This window comes from Maylandia zebra, linkage group LG2 (genome assembly GCF_041146795.1).
Source record: "Maylandia zebra isolate NMK-2024a linkage group LG2, Mzebra_GT3a, whole genome shotgun sequence".
Classification (NCBI taxonomy): domain Eukaryota; kingdom Metazoa; phylum Chordata; class Actinopteri; order Cichliformes; family Cichlidae; genus Maylandia; species Maylandia zebra.
Window position 1 is genome coordinate 44,603,673 of NC_135168.1, and position 21,176 is coordinate 44,624,848.

General features: G+C 40.3%; 1 protein-coding gene across 1 annotated transcript in view; it reads right to left on the reverse strand.

Moving 5' to 3' along the window:
• kdrl (kinase insert domain receptor like) overlaps nt 1-21,176 on the reverse strand; it is a 44,071-nt gene that overhangs the window by 18,904 nt on the left and 3,991 nt on the right. The window contains exons 2-18 of the mRNA XM_004545633.4: nt 17,330-17,420; nt 16,225-16,436; nt 14,555-14,676; nt 13,133-13,292; nt 12,888-13,030; nt 12,626-12,797; nt 12,372-12,492; nt 12,092-12,261; nt 10,423-10,579; nt 8,326-8,431; nt 6,110-6,218; nt 4,759-5,043; nt 4,523-4,669; nt 4,132-4,260; nt 2,968-3,074; nt 2,466-2,595; nt 1,268-1,372 (exon numbers count right to left, since the gene is read on the reverse strand). Of these exons, the coding sequence (XP_004545690.2) occupies nt 1,268-1,372; nt 2,466-2,595; nt 2,968-3,074; nt 4,132-4,260; nt 4,523-4,669; nt 4,759-5,043; nt 6,110-6,218; nt 8,326-8,431; nt 10,423-10,579; nt 12,092-12,261; nt 12,372-12,492; nt 12,626-12,797; nt 12,888-13,030; nt 13,133-13,292; nt 14,555-14,676; nt 16,225-16,436; nt 17,330-17,420 (2,466 nt within the window). The remainder of the gene's footprint in view (nt 1-1,267; nt 1,373-2,465; nt 2,596-2,967; nt 3,075-4,131; nt 4,261-4,522; nt 4,670-4,758; nt 5,044-6,109; nt 6,219-8,325; nt 8,432-10,422; nt 10,580-12,091; nt 12,262-12,371; nt 12,493-12,625; nt 12,798-12,887; nt 13,031-13,132; nt 13,293-14,554; nt 14,677-16,224; nt 16,437-17,329; nt 17,421-21,176) is intronic.

A 21,176-nucleotide genomic window follows, 5' to 3' on the forward strand; every position in this document is an offset into this window, starting at 1 on the left:
GAAATATTAACTGCATTGTTTTGCACAATACATTGCAAGCAGAAAGTTTATGTTCACAGTTTTTTACTATGGGGAAAAGGCTAAAAAACTGGGATTACAGGAGCAATTTAATTTAATTCAATTTAAGTATTGAAACAAGAGAGAAAGCTATGTGGAGGGTTTTTTAGGCCCAGTTATATCAAACAGCTTTTGTTGGACGACATCTTGAAAGATAAATACCAAAATAATTACAGAGATAAGAGGGGAAGTGTTCACATTACACACCTGAGTTTGAGAAGTTTATTCAGTGATATGAGTTTACATTGAATTATGAGAATCGAGATTTAGACCATGCTTTTTTTTCCAATGACCAACCACAAAACCAAAGCCGCCAGATTCTCTGACTAAATCATGGCCAATCTGAGAAAACCTGCTGCTTTCCATTAACTTTGACCTATGACTAACAACAGCCAGAGCATTAGTTCCTTTCAGTGAACCTGTGATTTATGAAGAGTAGTGATTAATGATAAGAAAGAGCAAAACATCTACCCAGTGGTCCTATTTTTTCCTTCTTGCAAACACATCTTCCCCAAATCTCTACTCACTGATAGGTCTGCAAATTGCTTCTATAGCGTTGCCAAAAAGAAAGAATTTTAGGGAATTACATGTGCCATTCATGCATTCGCTGCGGTGAATGAAATAGCTTTGCAATAACAGCCAAAATTGTTTAGCTTCCTGTTTTCATTTTGAATATTTACAGTGAACATTTGGAAAGATGTCGGAATGAGATTGTAAATGCTTCAAATAAAGACTGAACACAGGAGGATTTCCAAATGTTTGACTCTCTAAAATGTGTCAAATAAACACATGAGCATATTTTTGTTGCTCATGTTGGGCTTGTCTCTTATACTTTAAAAAAAAAAATTCACACGAATAACTTGGACACTTCTGATCAAATCCAATTCCCAATTCCCGTCAGCGTGAGAGGTTTTACTATACATGCACTTTGCAAGAAACCGGCATTGGATGTTTTTTGCTTTGAGCTATAACACCATGCAAACATTAACTCTGTGTATGGTGATGTAGTTTATGAGTCTGTGTAATGCATGTGAAATAAATCTTATGCAGAAGTGGCAGATATTCAACATTCATCTGCTGCACATTAAACGATGACTTTACTGCCGGCCTGTGCAAGTACTACGACCATTGCACCACTATTGGTAGATTGGCCAAATTATGTAAGAATGTGCACAACATAAAAGGTCAGTGAAGTTTTTGGACATCCTACCTTTCAGCATTTTGACTGCAACAGTCTTGCAGGTTGAGAGCTTGTCGATCCCAAAAGCAGAAGCCTCGACCACTTTTCCAAAAGCTCCATGGCCGAGTGTTTTGCCTGGCAAAGGAAGAAGGTTTTTGATAAGTGGAAAGGCATTAGAACTTTCTGTCAGGCTCTATAATTAAAGCAACCTGCTGAAGCTCTGACAGTTTTTCTGTGAGGATTTGTGGTTCACTTGAGACCGGATGATAGCCAGGTTCACTGATAACCCTACATACCAGCTGCAGAGAGGGGTTACACCTATTCATTGTACCTTATGTAGCTCTGTCTATGATTTAATACTAACTGATAACCTTTATATACATTTTTGTCATCATTAAAATTCAATCTAAAATCTTAAAGGCAAGATGTTACACAAACAGTGATGTTTAACTGAGACTTAATACTGATGCTCTGTCTTTGTTTAAATGTCATTTTGATGAGTAGACTGTGGAAGATTTCCAGTTTGGCCCCAAACCTGCATACATAAAACTTCCAGAAAGCAAAACAACATATTCAAAAATCCTGAGGTGACGGGCTATGTATAAATTTGCTGCTTTGTTATGATCTGCTGTATCTACACTTACTGGACTCTTTGTTAGGTACAAATTTAATTACTTGTTAATACAAGTATCTAATCAGTCAATCACATGGCAGCAACTCAGTGCATTTAGGCATCTAGACATGGTCAAGATGACCGGCTGAAGTTCATAACTCTGCAACAGAATGAGGAAGAAAGGGGATTTAAGCAATTCTCAATGTGGCGTGGTTGTTGGTCTCAGATGGATATTTCAGAAACTGCTGATTTATTGGGATTTTATCTTTAGGGTTTATGGAGAATAGTCTGACAAATAGAAAATATCCAGTGAGCAGCAGTTCTCTGGGAGAAAATGCCTTGTTGATGTCGGAGATCAGATGGGAATAGTCAGATCACCGTCACCAGATCTCAGGCCCACTGAGCTGATTACAACAGTGCCACTAGAGTATCCGACAAATCTGCAGCAACTGTGTGATGCCAAAATGTCAATATGAACCAAAGAATAAAGGCATGTATGGACAGGAAAGGGGTCCAACCTAGCACTAGCAAGTTATACCTAATGAAGTGTCCAGATGGTGCATATTTAATGATGAAACTTCTTTCAAAACACTGATGACACTAAGGATTACTCACCTAGTTGTAGGCGATCACGAGGAAACTCCCACTTGCTGCCATCATACTGAAGAAAATCATTCTGCTCCTCGAGTGGATACTCATCGGGATCAATGATGATCGATGGACCCATCTTATAATGTGCTGGTTGCTGAAAAATTAATGTTATCATTAACATTATGTTTTAGGTTATTTTAAGCGGCAAATAAGTAGTAAATAATACAAGTTCTTCCTCTAGTCTTTTTTCTTTAGTCAAGTACAATATGTTCTAATTATTTCTTTTATCTAAGCTAAAAGGTTACTATTTCCCAACGATCATGACAAAGAAAAATCTTCAATACCAGCTAAAAGGATAATTCACTTAAAAAGCATTTACAACACACATGAGTCAGTCATTTCCAAAATAGCTGCCTTCAAGAACACAAAGGAGGAAGTGTAAAATACCACAAGTGCAATGCCACTCCCCTGATTTTGTGGAGTGATTCACTCTGCTTGTAAGAAAAAGCATAATGTAGTCCTTTACCTTCCTTAGCTTGCGAATGAAAAGAATAAGCATGATCCAGAGGAACGTTGCTGCAGCTCCAGTACACACCAAAATTATGACCTCAATATTTGGCTTCGCCTCATCACCTGGAAAGAGAAGAATTGTTGTCAAATACCAGACCTCCTTTGCAAAAGTGAAACTGTGGCCTTCTTGTGATCTCACATGCGTCATATTATATTGGCAGGGTCTGGTGATTTATGACCAAAAAGAAACAATCTGTAACAAATTACCAAATAAAGACTACGGCTTTTGACTAAAACCTTTATATCATCTCAACCTCTTTCACTCTTGTTTATTTGTTTCTTCCCAACTTCTCTTTCAGGGATTGTATATAAAAAGGAAGTGGAAACACGCTTAGCATTGGTGGTTTGCTTGGAGAATGCATACCACACTTTTTTCCTGTAGTGTTTTCATCTAAACACGGCTTTTCTAACCATCCATGTCCACACTACAGACTCACGTCTCTCAAATCTACACAAAATTTTTCCGGCTCTTATTTCAAGCCATCCTTGACTAAACAATCATGGCAGTGCACACATGTAGCTTGTAGCTGAAATATGTATATATATATATATATATATATATATATATATATATATATATATATATATATAGCCGATTAAGCTAATTCTAAAGTGCACAGATATGGATGGAATGACTTGCATGATGGCCCACTTTTTTACATTTTCTAATGACCTTCTACTCCAATTATCTACTACGTGTTTCCAGTGCCTTGGTGGTTGTAGCAGTCAATCATTTTCAACTCATTAGTGGCCCTCTTAACACTTTACAAGGGTTGTGTCCTCTACATGATGGCTCCAAGCCAAAGCTATGATCATAAAACTCAAGAAGGAATTCATTTGGCATTCCTCGCAGCCACAGATTTTCTGTCAGGGGAGAATTCTCTCACTAAAGTCTGACCAGAGCTATTTGTAGTGATGACAAGAAAACAAGAGGCCAAGAGGGTCTCAGAGATGTTTTGACAGGGCATGCAGAAAATGCTTGACTCTCCTGATGAGCAATGCTCTTATTTTGATCTGCAAGTTTCATTTTATGCTGACAATCCAGTGCTGTAAACATAGCAGGTCAGATTGTTTGGAAATTTCTTTATGTTTAATTGTTAATATTCCATGACTGACTCACCAAACACAGTAACCACAGCGCTTGTTTTCAGGACACCCTCAGTGTTGCTGGCTATACACTCGTACAGACCCTCATCATCTTTCTTGACCCTCTCAATGATCAGGGTACCGTCCTCGCCCAGTGTGATACCTGAAACGCACAAACTATTAGTTAAACAGCCGAAAAGAAGTGCAGAATTTTAACTTTGGAAGTTTTTTGAAAACTCGTGGCAGTGCAAAGGCAAGTTTAATGACTACACAATTTTAACAGGATAAAACCTTTAATTTGTCAGTAGACTGCACTTAATTCATCTTCTTCTAATATGTCAACCCGGTCACAAAAACTGTAAAAACAACAACAAAAAGATTCTTTATGAAAGCCATAACATATGAGATACTTTTCTCAGTGGTACCTGGATTTTCTTCTAGTGGAACACCATTTTTCAGCCACATGATTTTTGGAGGAGGAACTGCTGAAGCGTTACAAACCAGCCTCAGGGTGCTGGTATTGTTCACATCTTGGCTAGTCAGATTTTGATTCAGCCACGGTCTTCTCCTGGCTGTAGGAAAATAAAAAAAAAGTTTGGATTATTGGCGCTATCACTGTTTCGTAGAGGAAAAAGTGGAATCATATATAGCTCTAACTTACCATCCAAAATAAGTACAGCCTCCTTGAGTTCAGCCTTCTTGTTGAGCTTGTAGGCTCGGCACTTGTAACCTGCAGTGCTGTTTTGAGACACATTGTGCAAATAGAGAGAAAGGGAAATGGAGTAGCGACTGAACTGGAGGCTAGACACGCTGGAAGTGACTGTTTGATTCCTGGAATCCAACCACTGTAGATCTGTGTAGAGATAACGGGTTGCCCGACAGGTCAGGTTGACGTTGTTCCCTTCAATCGCTTTCTGAGGTTCAGTGGTTATTTTCTCAGGTTGATCTAGTGTGACAAGGAACATGGAAAACAACATATTTAGTCATTTACATTTACATGGCATCTACATCCGTTTACATGCGTGCAATTATCCAAATTGCCAGAGAAACTAATTAGGACAACAGTTTTTGACACAAAGGTACTTATCAGAAGACCCAGAATGTCAAATTCCCTGTTATTTCCTGTTTCATCACTATTAATTAGAAGCATGTTGATGGTGCTTCTGCAGTGATCCAACTCGAGCGAGGCTGACTATGTGCCCCAGGGGATACAGAATGCGCTTGTTTATTCAGTTTGCTGGAAAGCATTCTCTGTTCCGTAAGAGAAGACAGCTGTTTTTACAATCCTGTCCTCTTTTTTTAGCAGCATTCCATCATTCTCTGCTTTCCTCACCTTTGAAAGAGAGTGGGATTCCTCTTGGGAATTCTCCCACCCTGGGAGAATAATTTTTTGGTACTTGGCATCCACTCCAAAAGAAGTCCTCCACCCTTCAGGACATGTGATTCATGCAACTTTTTAGGAAAGGTGATGCACTTTATTGCAAAGTGAGCTCTGCTTGTGCACGGTGACACCTCGTCCCCACTGTTATTACATACCTGTCTCAGTTGATTTTCATTTTGGGAACATTTGGAACTGCTCACATGCACATAAAAAGTAAATCCTTATTGCACACACAGGCTCATGAAGAAAGAGCAATGACCTGCTGGTGCAGGAGCAGGAATGCGGTTATTCAATGATGTTTTTAAATGCATGCCATGTACAGCACTCCATATGCCTCAGGACTTGTTTGCCTCTCTTCCGCCCCGAAGCTGTTCAACTACAGTGGAAGATGTTTTTAATTAATGCCCCCCTCTGGTTTCTTTATTGCACAATGCAATCTGTGAATTCCTTTCCTGTTCTTGCAGTTCATTACAGCGTGCGATGTGCACACAGATCATTTGTAAAGCATAGAGCTCATGGTATAGTGTGCTTTGTAATTGAACTAATGTGTTTCTGCATGCAGCTGTGTGATTATAATGTTTTGGTTTTTTTTTATTACATTTTACTTGTTGTATTCTGGTGACCTACTTACCATCAACATAGAAAGGCACTGTAATGTGGGCGCTGCCAATGTCGTTCTCAGCCTTACAGTAAAATTGTCCTGAAACTCGTGCATCTCCGATCACCAGGGTACTCACAGTCTGATTGGAATCAATAAAGCGATTGTGATTAAATCTTAAAATCAGATAAAACATAATAAATATAATAATAACAGACACAAATGCTTGATATCATAATTCACTTTCTGCTGTCAGTGTGATCGATTCTAGCGGTTTCAATCACCATCAGAGCACCGAGTCGCTCTTAATAAACAAGTGGGAGGTCTAGACACAGCCTGGTGTGCTTTATAGTCTGCAGTGCTTGACATTAATGAAAGGATACAGCTGGAGTTATAAAGGCCAAAGAGTCTCCTTCATACTGGTGCTATAGATCTAGACCTGGGCCTCCATGTCCATTTCCTGGAGAGCACCTCCAACGCCATGCTCGATTTTAAGGTTAGCACAATATTTTAATGGCTTAAATAGACAAAATAATAAGTGAGACACTTGGGTGAAGGCCAGACTGCATGGGGTTCTGTTTAGTGTTCATGGGGACATCTGTTTTTGGGGTCAGTCGGCTACATCAAAGAGAGTGAATGATGTGGGTACATTGTCTGGGGTATGCTGGCCTAAACTTCCTGGGCTGGTAGGAACTATTGTGTTGCCTGTGAGAGACCCAGCTGCAGCTACAAAACCACATCAGCGTGCCTTTACTTAAACTGTTCACTTTACAAACATACAGGCATCAAAATTAAGTATCATAACGTCCAAACCTTGCTGATAGAACATTTGTCAAAACACTGAGTGACCTTATGATATTATGTTACACCTATTACTTACCATTATGTAACATGAGATTGAAAGCACTCACTGAGACGATTGTGCCTGTCCCGAAGACGTGACCTGACCAGACACACTATGACCTCTGTGCCAAAGTCTTCCCTTAGTGTTTCCTTATATTATGACTCTCCTTTTTTGCTGGGCTTTCTGAGGAGGCCCAGTCATGACTGTGTTCTCATTCACGGGCCAAAACGATTTATATGAGGTGACAGAGAGGAATTTACCTCCACCAAATCCCTCTTCGTTTAAACTGCTGCTTGTTATCGTTGAACCTTAGCCCTGACCCTCATAAAGCACCGGCGACTGGCCACAGGTACTTGTAAATAAGAGGTGCCTCAATATCTATGTCAGACACATATAAAAATCGATGACCTGTAAAGAAGGCCAAATTTACAGTTACGTGGTGTGCAAATGACTGGATAGTTCTTGTTGTCATGTATTTCACAGTTAGTAATGGTAAACAGTCACTTAGTCATTCGCATTTACATGGCATCGACATCCGTTTCACAATTAATGAGCGCACCAGCAATTTATGGACTACAAATTCAGCTCAAAACAAAGAATCGATTCAGAAAGGTCAATGATGCTTTCTCCTGCCCTAAAACAGCTGTAATGGATTTCTTGAACCAAATCCTATACAGACAAGGGGCATGGCAGCGAAGGCCTGTTCTCAGTTAGGTATGGCATGAACAATTTTAGCATCAAGCTTCCACGGGAGATTTGAACCAAAGTCTGTGTGGGATGTTTGGGGTTTGCATGGCAATACGTCTTTGATGTCTTTTAAGGAAAACTAAGGGATTCTTATCTTCAAACTATCTAACTATTGATGCCTTAAGCGTTGATTTTTTAGGAAATAAAATCTCTCTAAATTAATATGTCTGCCTTAAAGCTAAACCTAAGCCTGCCTTCATAGTGTAGCTGTTTCATGTGCTTACATCTACTACAAAGACTCTGAAAACCTGGGGTGTATTTCACTTTAGTAATGGGAAAGGAACTATGTCTGTCAGTTGTGGTTGCACCATTTCCAAACTGCGGGCCTCAAAGAGCAAAAGCTTTTGTACAAGAGGAAAGCCAGTGTAGGTAAAGCAGTGTCTTTACCGCTATTTTTTTCTTGTAAATATAAATCCTTTCTTTTCAGATGCGGCTTATTAAATGTGTAATAAAACCAAGTTATTTGTCCCTAATTCCCAGGTAGCTTAATTCCAGGAACAAATCCCATCTCTTATCGCACATTTCTCCATACCATCTCTCTTCCAGTTCTTTATACTGGCGACAGCTATTTATTAGACTCAATTCATGAGGAAATGCATATTATAAAGTGCATCCATTGTTTAAAAACATATACTACATATAACTTTAATCTACATACCTTGTTTTTTCCTTTAACTAGTTGAGAATTCGTGTTTATGTTTTTAATCCAGTTGTAGGAATCATTTTTCCTTTCATCCACTCTGACAAAGACAGGCTCCAAATCACTACAGGAGGGAGAAAATGCAATAAAATCAATCATTCTGAACAACGAACAATGTAACAGTCTTTTGTATTTGAGAACTTTAGTGTAATATCAAAACACACCCTGTCCAGATCACACGATAATAATGTATACCCTGCTATCTCATTGTGAAGGCCCTCTCCTGAGGGTTCTCTGAACCCTCTAGCATGGGGTGTCCTACTTCTTAAACCCAGAGAAAGCCTTGATTTAGGCCCCGCTGGTGGTGAACAATTAGTTTGATGAGTGGAGAGGCACTGAAGGAAACAGCAGCAGCAACAGGAAGGGTTGTGCTGTGCGTCACCTCATACAGGAACACCCCTCCACGTTCTGGCCAGAGGAGATAAGGCAGATCCTGAGACCTTGGTGGTCAGCAAAGGACAGCTGATAACTTCTCAACCTGGTGATAAAGACAACCCTATATTTCTGCCTTCTTAAAAAGCTTCTCTCAAATTCAAACCCTCCCCAAAAGTGACATTTCCTTTGCTCCCAAAAGATTAAGGGATGCAAGTTGGATTTACAGTGACAGCTACTCTGCAGGCTCAGGGCACTATAAAACAAACATTTTGCACAATTGGCTTCCCACCAGGCTATAGCTGTTCCTCTGTCTCATTAGCCGCCTGCCACAGCCCAGCCACAGTTCCTGGTGCCAGCCCTGATTATCTTTGGCCCAGCAGAAAGAGTTGCTTTGACCTTACTAAACCTCTGCAATATTTTATCACGAATCTGGTAAGCAGCAGCTGGTTTTATGCGATAATTTAGTGAAGAAACCAATGGGAAACTGGTGGTTTAACACCATCTAGTATGTAACATAATTAGTCGCTTTCAGTCTGCATTGTTTTCTTTGCCACTGGATGTGGAGACTGATAACACGCAGCTAATGGCCTATTGTTTTCCTGATCTTACAATTCACAGGCCCTCCAAACCACGATCTGAGTGACTGTTCAAACGTTCATTTTGTGTACGGGTTCACCGCCAGGCTGGTATCCATGCACAGTCACACATATACAGCACTCTCAGTTCTCTTCAGCGCTGCAATAACTCGGGGAATCTGAGATTTAACTCCCCCGTGTCTCCCTCTTAGCCTACAGAACCACTGACCATTAATGAGAGGGCAGCTCTCCGCGGCTTTGTTCCTTTGATTAATGGGTCATGTTCTGGGACAGAGTCAATTGAATCAAAGTAGGTCTGCTTTATAGAGGGATCTCCGGGTCGGACTGGTGGCTCTGAATCCTGCGAAGGTATCTCTTCACTGCGTGTTGCTGTTGGTGATTTTGATTCAGTATTGTGGAGTTTCCGTCTAAAGGTACAAACTAGTTAAAGACTTTTTAATACCAACTTAAAAACAGATTTTAGACTAAACATACAAAAGAGAGACAGAAAAAGGTGAAATATCCTCTTTCAGATGTTCAGAATGAACAAGAAAGTATTTAGTCATATGTTTATTAATGTGACCAGAAAATGATATAACTGATGTTAGTATCCCATTGTCCCAAGTTTGAAACAGCTTAACAGATGTGGGAATAGCAATTTTGTCCTTAAAAATTCCAAAAACATAAGTGTCTAAAAATTATATGATTAACCATTAATTGTGAACCTTTTAAGACTTTGTATGATTCCATAGACACCCTGTGCATGGTTTCCAAAACATGGAGATTATATCCACAGCAGGTGGACTCAATTGCATCATTGCAACAGTTATTCAGGCTGAGAAAATGCGACAGTTTTTTATGCAGAGAGAAACATCAGGCGGTAACTTTCTGGAAAACCAAAACTGAAACTGGTATACAGATAGAGCTCATGACTTGGTAACTTTATAATTCAATTCAAACAATTCAAAGCATGGAATTGTTTTTGAGCCTACACTTAGGTTAAGTGGCCTGCTTGAAATTAGTTACTTACACTGTTGAAATGCTTTGAATTTCTTATGGTATTGCTCAACCGTGACAGACTGAGCATAACATGAGGGTGACTCACTTTTTAAACTTCGGTTCTGAGTGAAATGGTTGCCAGTGCCAAGTGATGGTTGGCAACGGCAGGCCAAAAGCAGTGCAGGTTAGATGATGCTGTTTGCCCGACATGTAAGGTTGCACGTCCACAGTAGCAATCTCCGCCTCTGAAATACTTGGCTTCACTACATACACACACAAGTACACAGTAACCACATACACGCACAAACATGGAGAGAAATTGGAAGAGAAAGACAACATGTTAGACCAGAGGTCATGATTGCCTCCTTTAAGAAGCCAAAAAAAGCTCCCACTCCCACATTACACATTTTTTTTAAAAATCAATTATGAGCAAATAAAAAAAGAATTCAAGATATTTTTTAGGGAAGCAGCATTCACCATGATAGGATCAGGAATTTCTCCTTTCATTATTTTTTTTCTGAATCGTATTCATTCAGCTTAGTTTTGCACCTTATGTTCACCCTGGCTGTCCACACCCCACTCTCTGTCCCACTGGGTTAGCTAAAAGAATCGACCGTACCGGCCCCGCCTGCTGTGGAATCTCAAAATGTCTCAAAAAGAAAGACAGTCTTGATGTGCAGCTATGAAAGGCGGGCCGTCGACATTAGCTCTCCTTTAGACTGTGTAGGGAGAAGAGTGGGGGGATGCCTGCCTAGCCCAGGGCTCTAGGTCAAAGAACAATCTCACCGCAGTCCATGCCTGGGTCACTGAGTCAACCATTTGTGCTGCAATGAACAACAGACAAAAATGCTTCTCCCACCTCGGGAGATGTACTTATCTCAGCACTATCTGAATTTTGGACAACAGAAATAGTTGTGTTGCATTCAGTGCCCCAGCTCATGCACACCTGCACATCACGTAGTAATCCAGAGCACTCTGACGACTGTAAACAACATATGAACAAGATTTAAAATAGTTCTCTAACTGGTGCCAGGATTTTCTCTCCACTTTGTTGTGTTTGTAAAAAAAAATTCATTCCAATAAATAAAAGTTTTGTGAAGTGGGCCGGTCAAGGATCATAAATAAAGTTTATAAGAAGCTAGAGGGGCCTGATTTTTACACTTTTTGGCACACTACTGGGATTCCTGAAAAATGTTTAAAGAATGCTACTTCACACTTAGCATGTGTTCCCGCCACATGCTAAGTGTGAAGTAAGGGATATACAGTCTCCTTTTTGTTCTTTATAGCAAGCAGACTCCATTCATGTATCTACTCAACATGCTAAAATATTTATATCCTAGTGTTGACACTTATCAGTATATTAAAAGAGTTGTCATAACAATGAATTGCAAGCTGATTTTTCTCCAGCTAAATACATAATGTATAGAACATGCTGGTTATATGAGCCGTACTGTATGCACACAGGGTGTAAGGATTGGAGGGGTCTGGGGCAGCTGGAGCCTGTGTGCAGAATAGAACTCGGGCCTTTTACACACTCCACCAAGCCCCTTTCAAAGAGCCCCAATAATCAACAACAGCTGCTCCTGCTACGTCAATCCAGCCCTGGAATCAACAAGCTCCCAAGTTCCTCTCACACTAGAGCTGCTACCTGCCGTCCAGTGATCTAGACTGAGAGCAGCAGCAGACGTGCTGGGGGCAGCCTCTGTCCACAGCCAAGGCGCTGCTTCATTTCGTCAGGATCAGTGAAGATTATCAGGTTTGTGGTAATGGCTTACCTGTGACTTCCAGAACGTAGCTGAGATTCCTGTACAGCCCCTTTGCTCTGTTGCCCAGGCTTATGGTGAACACGCCAGAATTCTTCTCCTGCACATCAGTGATGGCCAAGCTAAAATCAGACATCCTGTAGCAAGTGGAATTCTTCTGGATAGGAACCCCATCCTTGTACCTGAATATTAGAGGCACATAAAAGTTTGTTTGTTGTGCATATGCAATAATAGAGGTGCCCAACACTCATAACAAAAGGTTTATTTATAGTGGCTCGAAACCATTGCCTACCATGCTATCACGTCTGGTGGTGGCAAAGCGATGACCCTGGGTTCAAACACAATCTTCCTTACACCTTCAGTGACTGTTCTATGCTGTCCATTCTTAGAGGAAATGTTAAGAAATGGATGCTCTGCAGCCAAAGAGTATAGATTAAATAAGGTTATCATTATTACTTTACAGGATCGCCCCAATATTACAATAATTCACAGCCTAAAATTCTTTTAATTTCACTTGTAATAATAAAGCATTAAAAGCATTCTCACCATAGACAACAACTTTTGCCGTGACAGTATCATTTACTCTGGGATTCAGCTCAGCTTTGCAATGATAGATTCCCTTATCCTCCATGGTAATGTTTGGCAACACTAAAGTGTTACTCATTATAAGGACCTTAGAAGGTTTGAGTAGGGACTTGATTATACTATGCCGTTTTTCCTGAAGACAAAGAAAGCACCATAAATTCCAGTCCTACTTATGCAGGCTGTTCCATAATATTGTAAAGTCAATGATAAACCATTAACTTACTTTGTCCTTTGGAAAATGCCAGGTGAAATTGATTCTTCCATTATAGGTGGTCTCCCCACTACAGTTGAGGATGAGGGTGTCTCCAGCCAAGATTTTAACACGGTTGTTATCTGGAGTAATCCTCACATTTTTAAGGACATCAGCTGTAAAATTGGAACAAACATAATGAAATGTTATGAAACCTTAAACAATCAGAAAGTTAAAAACAATTAAAAGTCATGTCACCAGGAAAGCAACAGACTCACTCAGTCTACTTGGAAGGTATTCTGACTTGAACACTTGACTGTTGACTTTGGCATGACATGCCAGCATGTTGTATGAATCGTAGGCACCGTAGGGGATCCTGAACCCAACCATTGGATCCCACACCATTTCCTTTGTAACCTTCTCAGTTAAACTTGGCGCCTGTAATGAAAAAGGCTAAACTAATTTGATGACACTTGTGATGCCAAATATAGGTCACTGAGCCAGACTGACTAAAGAGGAAGCTGCATGACTTCATTTAACACGTAACTCATGCTCCACCGGGCTCAGCTGGGGACACATCTGTTAAGCTGTTTTATAACACATGCATGACAGCCCTGAACTTTTCTAGACATTACCAGAAGGAGATGAATGTAGAAGAACGTAAATGTCCAGTGCAATCAGATATGACATTAAGCAGTGTTAATGAGAGCTCCAGGGTACAAAGTCCGTGTGATGTTTTGCACCTGCTTAATAGCACAGGTAACAGTGCAGTGAACTGTCAGTCATGTATCCTGCCGTTTTAACCAGTATTCCCAGTAACAAGCACTGTGAATGTGACTGCTGCATTAATTTATGCAATTAGGGAAATAACATTTGGAAAGGATGTCCTTGCCTGCTGCTGTTTGTTCTCATGTCAGAAGAAGGACTGGGATTGGAGGCAATGGAAGAGAAGGAAGGAAGGTGAAGAGGAAGGAGGAGTGTCATGCATTTATTAATAACAGGAAGGTCACACCAGTACTATCTGTGGCATTAGAGTCAGAAGTGATTATGCACAGTTGGCACTATGACACAGTCATATATTAATCGCAAACAATGAAACAAAATGTCACAAAAAAGCACAAAAAGGCCACAAAGGCACATCATCAAGTACTAACAGGGTCTTAAGTTGTATAGATAAGTGCACTGGAAAACAAGGGAGTACTCAACCGCTGCCTACTAAGATCAAACAGTCTTATGCTGTTACCTGTTGTTTTCTAAGACTGGACACAACTTTTCTGCTGTTTCCTGATGTTTGTAAGAGCAGAGAGACTAAATTTAGCCTGATGATCTATTCTGAGAAAAGCACTCTTGGAACACCTTCCTGCTCTTAGAGGAAGCAGACAGGATGACTCGCTTTGCCGCCCCTGAGCTTCCCATAGCTAAGCCACTGTCCCCGGTCTGCTTCTGTGTGCTGGAATGATTTAACACACAGAGGGTGTGAGAACCACTGTGATGCCCTATGCAAGGAGTGGAAGGACATTTTTTTCAAAACAGGTAAGGATACCCTGCTGTGGTATTAATAGTAATCTTCTCTCAGGAGACGTGCTGTGTGAGTTTCCTGGAAGTTCATGTTAAGCAGTGTCTATAGAATACTGTGTATTACTATAATATGCAGTACTATGAAGGCATTTATAAAAGCATGATGGTGCTTAAGACCCTACCCCTGTCAGTGTTACATCAATATCAGGTGAGGATGTCCGACACGGGACAACAAGGCTGGTCTCGTGCCTGTAGATGCCAAGAACATAATTTTTAACAGGCTCCACAAATGGCTGGTCGGGATCTGAAAAAAAGAATTCAACATCTTAAACACAAGTCAGGCAGAAACACCATTTCAAATTAAATGTGGCCCATCACAAGTTGTTTTTTGGGGAAACCATGTTTTCTAGTAAAATTATTCAGATTCTGGTAAAATAAGCCAACTTAATTTAAAAGTGCAGTGGTTAGCATTGTTGCATCACAGCAGGAGGATAATGGGTTCATAGCTGCCAGCTGGCTGTGATCCTCCAGTGTGGTTTGTGCATATTTTGTTTTAGAAGTGCATGTGTTTTCTCCCAGTCTCTGGCTCTCTGTCACTGTGATTCACTTGCAACATAACCAGGGTGTACCCCACCCCTTACGTCTGCTGAGACAGGCTCCAGAACCTTTGACCCACTAGGAAAAGGAGGTTTACCAAGTGAAAAAGAGCATGTCAGGGTATTCAACAGAGATCCAGAAAAGAGATCAAATCTCAGATTGGTTAATTCTGGCCATATAAGGACAGTCAGTCTGTGGGAACGCTGTGGCTACATAAATAGTCTGTGATTGAAGGAAGGTCGAACATTAGTGGTGTGAAAAAGTTACAAAAATTAACAAACAGCTGAAGATTTTTGAAATAGGACACAGAAGGTAAACTGTGGAAGTCATTTAAAAAGCACAAGAAGAATTAAAGCTAGCTTTATATTTATAATAGTTGTAGACCAATATTAAGCAACTTTATACCAACATTTTTCAAAATATAAAACCACTTTGGTCACATTGGCTGATATTGGAATTTACTCTCTGCTTCCCAGTACAATATCCAGTCATATAAGTGTATGTAGTGCCATGTGAGGTTTAGGGAAGCGTTGTTACAAGGAAAACAGTAGCAGAAGCAGGAAATGGTCAATGACCAGGGTTTCCCGAGCAATTAGCTTATCCTCTCACCTCCAGAAGAGGTGAGAGGATAAGCGGCACCAAAGAAACCACTTCCTTTCTCTATTTTTTTCTCTCAGATGGAGACCTGTGGCACCTCAGTCAGGATTCCAGTTGAAAAAAAGGTAGCAATAACCGCCTCTATATTTATATCTAATGCATACAACTACAGATTTTAGTAAGCAGGTCTTGCTTGTTTTCTTTTTTGCACATTCTTCCCATGTCATTAAAAAAATCCTGCCTTTTGGAGCTGACATAGTGAAAAAGGTAGGGTACACCCTGAACACCATGGTCCTTTACATCCTTCTGCCTAACTCACTCTTTCTTCCTTCTATAAAGGATGTGTCTTGTGTCTTATGTCTTGCAAATACCACACTGTTCTTTGTCAGTTCAATACTGTCAATATCACCGTCTGTGAGATCAGTTCAATATTAAATCCTGCAGCTGCCATCAGGAGATAACAATTATCCTTTGAAATCTTTTTTTAAACACAAATCTTCCGTGCATTTTAAATTTCTGAATGAAAAAAAACATTTGGTTCAAAATGTAAGAACAATTTTCAGTTTTAGAGTTCAGTTTTTCTACCATTGGGTAATTTCTTAAATTATGAACCTCATAATTTGAGCATTATACATCCAAAACGGTTTCTAGCTCTCACCTTTTACATACACATAGGTGGATTTGATTTGGTCTGAACCATCCTTGGTGTATTTACAGGTGTAAGTCCCAGTGTCATTGGCAATCAGGTGTGTGACTATCAGTCTGCTGCAGTGAGACTGACGGTGAGGTCTTGAATCACACTTCTCCACCTTCACTCCCTGCGATGAGATCGACCGCTTGGCAAGTGTCCAGCTGAAGACACCGTGACCTCTGACATTATTGAAAATGAGAGAGAATGTTAAATGAGATTAGATCTTGGGCGAGGCAAATGGTATTAGAAAAAGCAAACCATTAATTCTATTAAAAGTGGATCTATTTTTAGAGAAGGTGTCACATCTGGCAGTAACCACAAAAGCTACTAAATTTAGTAGCTTATCCCTGGGGGCTTTTGGGCTTCATTTCCATTTTAAGTTTATTTCAAGTTCATCTTGAGTCATCCAAAAGTTTGAACTTTCACATGGGAACATGTTTCTCTTCAATGATGTGCTTAACTAACACATTCTTTCCACGCAGAATTCAGTTTAAAATGCTCATTAAAGAGATCCCAGAGGAACATCTAGCATTTCTCACATTCCTTTCCCTTTGCCTGCAGAATTTTGGGTCAAGCAGAACCTCTAGTTCTCATCCACATCCAAAAAACAAGACAGTGCTCTACGCATCAGGCTTCTTACAATGTGGCCTTGTAAGGAAGCATTACATTAAACCAACATGAGTTCCTAAGCATTCTTTGAAGGCCTAAAAAATGATGCAATACCCTAAATTCCTAAGAAATGTGAATGTACTTGGGTTCTAAATTCCATAAAGGAAGTGGCAGAAGACTGATAAACGTTGACCACTATCGCTGGTTCCGGTCAGGGACTGTCCCAGCTTCTTTGTAGCTAGTAAGAGTCCACAGAACCAGGGACGTCCTGCTAATTCTCCCTTAAAATTTCTGCCATATAGTGAGCGCAGAGTCTGAAGTCCAGCAATTAGAAGAGCAAAGGTAAAGTAAATGAAGTTGTATTGTAATGCAAAGTGGTTAAGAAGAGTTATACACCACCATCATAAATGTTTGATTACATTTCAAGTGAAACCAACAAAAGTAGGTGCTTTCAACTGCATACCTGCAGGTGAGGTTTAACAAATTGCCTTTATGAAGAACGATTGGATTGTCGGAGGGATGAATCCTAGGCGAGTTTGCGCTCTCCAAATGTCCTGCAAAACACACACACACACAGACATTTACACCAACTCTTCAATGGTATGTTTTCATCATTGTTATGCTAAACAAAATGAAAAGCACAGCGGGAAGTCCCCATTGCACAACTGCTGTGTAATGTGCCTTTAGTGCTGTGCGCGTGGGTTCACTTTGTCCAGTTCTACTCCTGCCTCTTGTGTAAGTGATTGTCCACTGAGAGCACACTGTGGGGACTTTTGGGAGCTGGAGAGCAGGTTGTTGAATGGATCGGGGTCCTAGGTGATCAAAGATAGAATAAAGGGAGGAAGAGGATGATACATGGAGCAGCTGTGCCTCGATGCCAAAAAGGTCAACACAGTCCGATTTAGCAGGAACCAAATACTTTTTTTTGTTCATTTACTAGTGACTTTTTACTCTGAATGCTGTGCTTATAATATCAAGAGGGTGGAGATGTTTGATTCAGAGGTGGACATATCTCGTGTGGAGCCAGCAGAATCTGTTGAGAGGTCTCTCTAACAACAGTTAACATAGGAAACAGTGTAGTTCTGCCTGCTGTCCAGAAAGAGTCCCAGTCCCAGATGTTGTTTCTTTCTTTTCACTAAGATCCCTAAACAGCCTGTCACTGTGGACACAAAACAAGTATATTAAGTTTACCCTTGATCTGTTGTTAAGGATAATGTTGGTTTATGTGTTTGATGCATATACTGGCTTAAGGGGCGATAATGGCCTATTTTATGTGTTACCCACACACCTGGAAACCTGCATTTACACACAGAAATACAGAAAAACAATCACTCACACACGTTCTCCTAGCATTTGTGTATTATTCAGAACAGCTGTTGTGGCAAGAATGAGCTGACGCTGCCAGTGTTGGCAGGGGGACTCAATATTCACTTCCTCACAAAATGTTATAACATCATTGTTTTATTGTCCAAGGTTAAGCAGAGGGGAAGGGTTGTGGCTTGCACTCTTTCATGTCGTAAAACCACACACTTTTGGCTGCATGTGAACACAAATCAAGAGCCCTGGCCTCAATAAACAACCACATAAGCTGCAGTTCATAATTGTATGGCTTTTATTTATAGCTGCCAGACAAATTTCTTAAGGGCATTCTACTTTGCATTTTTTATGCCTTGATACATAACAAGAAACAAGAATACCATCAATCGCAATGTAATCAATCAAAGACAAATAAAACAAATATAAACAAACCCACTATGTATCATGTTTTTTCAGCCATACTTATTACTGCCTTGACACATGCTCATGAATTCAGGTAAGAAAATCCCATAAAGTTGACTCAGTTCATCTAGATGCAGCGTTTTCAGTGGGAGAAATGCTTCATTACTAAGTCAACTGACTTCTTCAGTCTCAGCTGACAATAGGTTTCTTCCAGTTTCAAAATGTCCAAAATTAGCACCACTATGTGACAAGTTCATGGCTGTCAGGAATCTGCAACACAGAGGTAGTACTATCCCCACTGTAGTCAGGGAATTCCCTGAGTAAATGCAATTATTGCACCTGGACATTTGTCAGAGGTGATCCAGGACAGAAGAACAACCACTGCCATCTTTCACAGACTTATAATGCTTATAATGCAACTTTCTGTGAAACGTGCTCCATTGTCCAGAGGTCATGACAATGAACAATAACGAAACTGAGCTTCTGGGCTATTGTTAGGCAATGGTGCCAGTTTCGGTCATTATGCAACTATACTGCATATACTGCACTGTTGTTATGCATAACCTGCCAAGAAATGTAACTGCACATTGAATCAATGCAGGCTACAAATATTGTGATTGGTCTGATCATTACCGTTAAGTCCTCCTGTGCCTTTGCAGTTATTAAAAAAAAAAAAAAAAGATCAGTGAGAGAAGAACAATCATTGGCTTAAGATGAGGACTTAAAATCGCTGAAAATTCCTGGAAAGAGCTTGCTAAACCTATTGGAAATTCCAATGAGGGAATTTCCAAAGAAGTGGAAAAACCTGGGGGACAAATATGCTTGCCACCTCCCAAAAATGACCACAACAAAGAGTCAACATTTTGTTTCTATCAGCTGGCATGCATATAAAAAGGCAGGACACAACCACATAATAATGAACACATATGCACCTCCACAAGCATAAGTGCCAGCAACATCGGCCACTTGCGTCGGTTGTGTCGAAGGCTCACCGCAAAGGTTCACCGCAAAAGTCTAAATCAGGGCAGAGACTGAAGACTTGGATGAGTAATGAGACGTTTTACCCCAATGAAAACACTTCGTCCAGATTAAAAGAGTCCACTGAGACTAATTATGGCATTTTCAACTTCTTGAATCTTTGACTCGGTTACAAATACATCCCATGCATAAATGCTTAAGTCCCACAGCATACCCAGAATCATCATCTTGACCTTGAATTGCACGGGCAAAACGCTTATCTTTTAAAACTAGCACATTTTTTATGTCCTTCTCTTCAGTAATGCACTACAGATGGGTGAACCAGCAGGGGCCCCCAGCAGCCCATTAAAAAAAGACAAGAGAAGAGAGGAAAAAAACATTGTCTTGTCTACACACCCATCCTCAAAACTCCCATCTGCCCAGAACTGACCTTAGCTGGCATCCTGACAACCCTAACCCCCTGCAACAGCTGTGCCCTGCGTTCCTTCAGGAGATCGCCTGAAAAATGCCAGAAATTGTTCATATTGAGTTGGTTCAAAGAGCCCCAAAGCTGGTTCTCATTAAAAGGCATTACAAAGAGGACAGGCATGGAACAAACAGAGAGGGAGTCAGGGAGGGTGCGAGAGGCCGACTGACTTCTGCTTTTTTCACTTGCATGATCTCAATTGACTCACACAGCATCAAGCTGGTTGCTGACACAGAGCCATGTTAGCTAAGATTAGACCAGAATCACATTTTTGTGTCTTTGTCCTCGGTTGGCATTGATTAGAGGAAATGGCACAGGACACTGTGTTTGGAAAAGACAAATGGTCAGGAAATACAGACAAAAATTTTGAACAGCATGGATTTCAGGATTTTTTCAATAGAAATGTCTGTGGTCAAGAAAATAATTAAATATTTAGTCTGGAAGAACGGCCAAACAATGGCTGAGACTGAGACTAAATGATTCAGATTTTCAGCATTGCAATGGAAAATAATGGCCTATGTATGCTCTGCTTAGCCATATTTTGTCAAAGGATCTTGAATAATACTTGTTAGTTATGTTCCTGACCTGAGAGAAAGCATATACTCTTTGTGTTTAAGAAGATACTTTGAGCACAACTCCTAAAAAAATTCAGTGACTACAAACACCTTAAAACACTACATAACTACAAATTAAAAAAAAAAATACATAAAGCTAAATAGAAAAGTGATATAAATGCCACCAGCATGCTGCCAGTAGCTCATTGGTGATGTTGTGTAATAATTTAAAAAAAAAATTACTGTATCAGATGACTGTACTGTCACTGAACCGAAAAGGAAACTCCAAGTCACGGCCCCTAAAGCGCAAGGAATAATGTGCGGAATTCCCTTCTCTTTTGCAGAGGGCACACTTCACCTCCCTGTACTTCCCCTCCCATCATCAGACGGCACGAATGTCTTGAGAGTCGAGGAAGAAAATCATTTTTGGGAATAGGGCCCAACGATTCCTTTGCGTATCATTGCCACTTTATCCTTTGCTCTTCTGCTGTCACAAAATTAGATGGGGGGAGAAGTGAGAATTACGAAGTAAATGAGCCAGCTTTGCTGTACTGTGACCTTGACGATGGACTGAAACAATAGTGAACAGTCTC